This window comes from Cyprinodon variegatus, unplaced genomic scaffold, assembly GCF_000732505.1.
Source record: "Cyprinodon variegatus isolate N-32 unplaced genomic scaffold, C_variegatus-1.0 Scaffold565, whole genome shotgun sequence".
Classification (NCBI taxonomy): domain Eukaryota; kingdom Metazoa; phylum Chordata; class Actinopteri; order Cyprinodontiformes; family Cyprinodontidae; genus Cyprinodon; species Cyprinodon variegatus.
Window position 1 is genome coordinate 551,033 of NW_015151018.1, and position 6,100 is coordinate 557,132.

A 6,100-nucleotide genomic window follows, 5' to 3' on the forward strand; every position below is an offset into this window, starting at 1 on the left:
TACCTCAGAGTCTTGGCCCGAGGAGGGCGCTCTTCTGTGTGGGGCTATGTGTCTGTAAAGAGGTTGTTGGATTTCTCCATTATAGACAGGTATGGGGCATTGCAGGCTAACAAAAGAAGCCAAACAACCTCCATTTTAAAGGGGTGGGCCCGTTCTGGTTCAGTTTGCATGTTTGGGCTTTAATGGGCTACTGTATAAAGCCTCAAACTCCACATTATTTCTGACATTTTGAATTGAAAAACCCTCCTGGATGGGAAGCGAAATGTCTTCAAACTTAGAATCAAGGTCCAGTGGATTGTTTTTCACTTTTTTGAATGAAAAAATATAGTTGATGATGTTGTTTTTCCGGGTGGATCATCATAGTAAATGGTCCTCATAATTGTCAGTCATTCTGCTGATATGTTTACTTAAGGACGTCTTACGCGCTCGACCCCATTTTCACTTACCAGTGGTGAGTCTGACATAGTGGAAAAATTGCAAATCTTCTTTTGGAAAGTAAGCCTGTATGAGCGATGCAAAAAGCATCTTTTAAACAGAGCGTGCACGAGGAGAAATTGGCTCGTGCACGCTCTCACACGCGTTTAATAGGCGTTCCTTCTCTGGAGCAGGTACAGGGTTGTGCATGTGCATGGAGAGGGCGGGTCTTTTCAAAAATACATCAAAATCCTCCACTATACCTTTAATATTTAAATCATGTTTTACAAACGCAAATGTTCTCCGTCTTTCTTATTTAATGGTACATTTATTTATTTTCGTGACGTTTACATACGTATCTCATGCTAAACTTTAGCACCAAAGTGTGACAAAGCAAAAAAAGAAATATTGTACAAAAAACCTTTTCCTCTTTACTTTATTTCCAAATATCAATCTGATTTATTGATTCAGAGTTCATTTAAAGGCTAATCTGTTTATGCAGATAAGATCGTTTTACCAATCACACATTATAGTTTGTATTTCTTTGACTGTTTTCTGTTTTGAAAGGATCCTGAGGACATAAAAAAATGAGACATTTCTGACTGCACAAATTTTTTAATTCACTTCAACATTTATGGACAAAAAGATTTCATTACTTGAGTCTAACCCTGATTCCTGTCATACAGAAAAGCACAATATCATCATACAGAGTAGTGATTGAAAGGGCAGCTCACTGTTTGCGTAGCAGCCAATCAGGATGGTCGAAGCAGACATGGAATGAGAAGAGCATGTTTTTTTGTTTTCTTTAAATAGCCTCGATGAGATTTTCCACTGAGTTTCTCCAACTGGCTCAAACATTAAAAAATAAAAGGAACAAGTATAACAACAGCAATTTGTCCCATTTTGGGGGGGTATTTACACACATTAAAAGCTACCAGCAGAGTTAAACCTGCCGCTTTTCTTAAAGAGCTCATAAAGTAGATTGTCATCAACTGCAGCAAAGAGAAGCAGACTGGATTCCTCCTTCTTTCTCCTCAATCGTTTCAGGGACAAAGCTAAGAAAAAAAAAATGGCATTAAACAACATTTCCCAGTAACACTCAGTAACCGCTTCTCTTTATTTTTGTCCACCCTCTCGCCGCTTTGACAGAGCGGCAAACTTTTACTGTCTGTTGTCCACGCAGGCGCCCAGTTCTGCAAACCACCGTTTTAAACCATGGAAATAAAAGCTAGAAATAGCACGCAGTGACAGCAATCCTAACCATAATAACAACAATATTAAAATAATCATAATAATAATCAGGGATAAAGATAGCAATAAATAGGCTGGGTGAAGTTTGAGTGCAGGACTGGGGGGGGGGGACGACTACCGCACATAAAGTGACTGATTGTTTGGTTGCAGAACATCTAGACCCTGTCTTTAAACCTTTATTTTCCTTCCACCACGCTTTTAATGGGTGGAGCAGGGAAGAGGTCGGGGGCCGAGCGTCTCTCTGCTGCCCCCCCTCATCCTCCTGTTCCTCCAGGAGATCAGGCTTGAAAAGCGTCTGTCTTTGTGAACTTTAAGTGCTAAACCAGTGAGTTTTGAAGTAGAATTCGGCCTTTTTCCCCCTCAGTGGATTAAAGCTTGATGATGAATGGAGGCCCAGGCAGGAAAAAAGTTCACCAGGTGGGTCTGTTCCTCGTGAGGTGTGCTCAGGTGGTTTGGAGGAGGGACGTCCGGTGCAGCAAAGGTCATATCTGCCTTTTTTAAACAAATCTAATTGATGAAAACATTTTTTTTGTGGTAATTTTCTCACAGCTGTACGACCGCTCCTAGAAACCTGCAGTCTTTTCTGAGGTAAATTCACAAGTTCCACAAATCTGAGATTGTCACAATAAACTGTCAGCTGAGCCGTTTTTAACAAACGGGATCTCAGCTCGGCGTGCCGCCATGTTCCAGGAGATTTTTCTTCTTCACTTTCTTCCCTCTTGATGTCTGCTAGCTTCTACCTTTGGTAGTCAGTCTGCTGCTGAGGACTGGATGAGGAGCTCCCAGGAACCATTGGAGCACCGAGTCGGCCGGGGCCCTTATCCTTGCCGTCCTCCTGAGCGGCGTTGGTACCTGAGGATGACTGAGTGGAGGTGGAGCTGGAGGAGGGCGGGGGCTGGTTCAGGCCTCCCGTGCTCCCACTGCTCCCCTCTGCCGTCTGGTAGATCTCCTCGGCTCCATCCTCACTGGACTCTGGATCCTCGGAGCCAGAGAGCAGCTCCTCGTCTCTGTATTCGCTCACGTCCACCCCTCCGCTGGCGGCAGCCCCCTCGCCCAGCTCTTTGAGGCGGCCGTGGTGCTTGACGTGGTAGCGCTGGTTCTGGAAGAACTTGATGATGGTGTGTTTGGGGAGGTCGAGCTGCGCAGATAAGGTGTGGATTGCCTCCTGGTCAGGGTACAGACCAACGTCCTGAATGAAGCTTTGCAGGATGCCAAGGGCCTCTAAGGAGATCTAGAAAGAAAAAAAATATTGAGTTGAATTGAGAGAAAAAAGGAAAAGAAACATGTTTCGGCACGGAGGAACAAGAGTCATACAGATGTTCGCAGACTCGTTTTTCTAGCTGGTCCATCTTCACGAGACAATTCCGCAATGGCGGTCATACAAACAAAATCTATCTGCATTTACTGCATTAACTGCGACACACACACTCAGAAAACCCGGTTTCTGAGCATAAACCGGTTTGTAAGGGGGTGAACGCTGTGAGTACATAATGTCACAGCAAATTCAAAAGAAGTTGTAACGCCCAAATTTAGAACAGCAAACACACAAAAAAGAGGCTGACAAACAAAACTTATGCAAGGAAATAAATGCTGCAGGTAACAAAAACAAATACAAGCTAAGAAAAACTTCAGACAAGCACTGCTGAACAAAGGGCTCCAGACCACTAGGGGGAGACTGTCAACATATGGGACCAGACCATAGAGGTTACATGACTGAATGTCTATGGATCAGAGCCTTAGCAAAGCATAAAAAGGTATGTGTGTTAGCATCATTTATGTGTTCGCAGCAGGTTTTTGTGTTTGCACCACGTTTCCACTGTTTTCTGTGATTGCGTTTTTTTTCTACTTTGCAGCTTTTTTTTTAACCTGCAATTGTTTTCGCAACTTGCAGCATTTTTTTTTCTTAGCATGTGTTTTGTTTTTGTCTGTTAGCACCGTTTATGGGTTTGCAGCAGGTTTTTATGTTTACACCATGTTTCCACTATTTTCTGTAATTTTTTTTTTTTCCTTTTTGTAGTTTTGTTTTTGAACCTGCAGTTGTTTTCGCTACTTGCAGCATTTTTTCTCTTTCCATATGTTATGTGTTTGTGTTTTAGCATCATTTATATGTTTGCAGCAGGTTTTTGTGTTTGCACCATGTTTCCACTGTTTTCTGTGACTGCAACTTTTTTTCTCCTTTGCTGCTTATTTTATTACATGTTTTTGTGTGTGTTTGGGAGATAATGTGTTTTCACCAGCATAAGTTTTCCTTGCTAAACGTCTCGGCCTCATCCAGACTGAACAGAGCATCTCTCACAAAAAACAACCTAAGTCTGTCCTTTGGAAGGGTAAATAAAATTGTAAAGCTTTATTTGGGGCCCAAGTCCAGATGCATCCCTCTCCAGCACCTGATGTCATTAGCAGGCCTCTGCAGAACCGAATGGCTGAATGCTGTTAAGTCGAGCTGGGGAAGGATGCATCTATATGTGCAGAATAAGCCCCACCTTAAAATCATGTCCGTGTTTGTACCTTAGTGCGTGATCGTGGCTTCTTGTTGCTGCCAGCGCTACTTGCCGCAGCAGCGGGAGCACATCCACCCGCTGCTCCGACTCCCACATTCTGCGACCTCTCCTCAGTGGGCTGAGCAGGTAACGGCTCCTCTCGCATCGGGGACAGGCGGTGCTCCTTTGCTGGGTGTGGCGGTGGTCTGTGAAGCGCCTGGCGGGACAGAAAGTAGAGCTGATTAATGGGGCACAGTGACCCCTGATCCAAACCAAAACTGAAATCCATTTTATAAGAAAAAAAAGTTCAGAACACTGTGATGCAACTCGTCTTATAAAGCATCCATTAACTGTAGCACACAGTAGTCTGGGCTGCAGGGGGACAAAGGGTGAGAACAAGTGTTTCACGCCATCATGCGCCATTAACTCGCTGCAGGGCCGCCTTTAAAGGCCGTTCCTTCCAGTAAACCTTTGACCTAATGTGTGTAAGATTAGCTGTAGTGAAACACCAACCAGCTGGAAGCGTCTTCCGGCCCAGACACTATTTAACCAGCTCATTCACAACCTCTGATGGATGGGGCTGTTCAAGGTCAGCCGTAAGAAAACATTATGAAATAATGTAGCATGCATATGGATTCCAGAGGCCATGATTCTCCTCATCACATCAAAAAATTAACCCTGAATCCTCTTGGTCAGCTGATCTGCCTTTGATTTTATTAATTTATTGAGTTTGTTAAAGTAGGAAAGAAAGGAAGATTCTAGCTCAGTTTAAAAACATTATTTCAAAACGGCACTGCAGAAAAATGAAATCTAAATAAGTTATTGTTTCCTAAAATAAGGGATTTTTTTTATTTTTTTTTATTGAGGAGGTAAGTGAGAATCTTTAGAACAAGAAAATTTACATTTAAAATAAGAAAAAAAATAATTGCATTGTCCTATTTGAGGCTCATATTATCTAATTATCTTAGTATAAGAGTAAAAATATAATTCCATTGGCAGATCGTCTCACTTACCTACTCAGATTAAGGGTAAATACACAATACATATTTACTTATTTCTGGATCATATTTAAATTTAAAATAAATTTAACACCAATCAGAGTGCATTTGGTCTGAATTAGTGTTAAATTAACTCTCCAGTTGTTGTAATAACTCTAAAAGAGTCAATGTACTTTGACACTGCATATTTAAAGGTGTAGCGCACAATCTTTTATTTCCGGGTGGATCATCTCAATAAGTGGTCCTCCTAACTGTCAATCATTCTGGTGATATTGTTACGTAAGGCCGTCCTACGTGTTCGTCCCGTTAGCTATCTTTTTCTCCGCACTTGCAGGCGTATATCTCTGGTAAGCTACGGTTTCAGACGGTCATTGAAGCTCACCTTTCTCACCGCGGTTCTTTGAAAATGGGTCATAAGAGAAGAAGTGTCTACGAAAAAAAGAAAGGCCTCAGAAGAGGTGGATATATCCCAGAATGCTTTGCGTGGGGAACTCTCCTTGCAAAGAATTATGGAATTTTCTGTCACAGCGGCCCGCTGTCGCCATAGGCTGTTGCACCGCACAGTGGAGGAGGAGTTAAGTGACCGACGGAGCAAAAAGCAGTGATCATCTGTCCGAACGGTCAGTTAACTGACTTCACCATAAAGTCCACTATATAGACCCTGCTGTCTGCGGACACAGGAAGCTTGTATGAGCTTTGAGAATAGCACATTTTTAACAGAGCGTGCGCGAGGAGAAATGGACTCCTGCATGTTCTTGCACGCTCATTTTTTTTAAAGTGGAGACTGCAAAAAATTGATATCTAGATAAGTAATTTTTTCTTAAAATAAGTGCATTTGTTCTTGGATTGAGGAGGTAAAAGTGACATTTTGCAAATGGAAAAAGACAATTTACACTTAAAATAAGAAAACTCAATTGGTTTGTCTTATTTCAAGTGCATATTATCTAATTATCCTAT

The 6,100-nt window shown here is 42.2% G+C and overlaps 1 protein-coding gene across 1 annotated transcript in view; it reads right to left on the reverse strand.

Annotated features, from left to right (window-relative positions):
* Nucleotides 1-914: 914 nt before the first annotated feature.
* Nucleotides 915-6,100, reverse strand: part of LOC107095702 (DNA-binding protein SATB2-like) — a 22,299-nt gene continuing 17,113 nt past the window's right edge. The window contains exons 2-3 of the mRNA XM_015391936.1: nucleotides 4,174-4,362; nucleotides 915-2,896 (exon numbers count right to left, since the gene is read on the reverse strand). Of these exons, the coding sequence (XP_015247422.1) occupies nucleotides 2,402-2,896; nucleotides 4,174-4,311 (633 nt within the window). The 5' untranslated portion in view covers nucleotides 4,312-4,362 and the 3' untranslated portion in view covers nucleotides 915-2,401. The remainder of the gene's footprint in view (nucleotides 2,897-4,173; nucleotides 4,363-6,100) is intronic.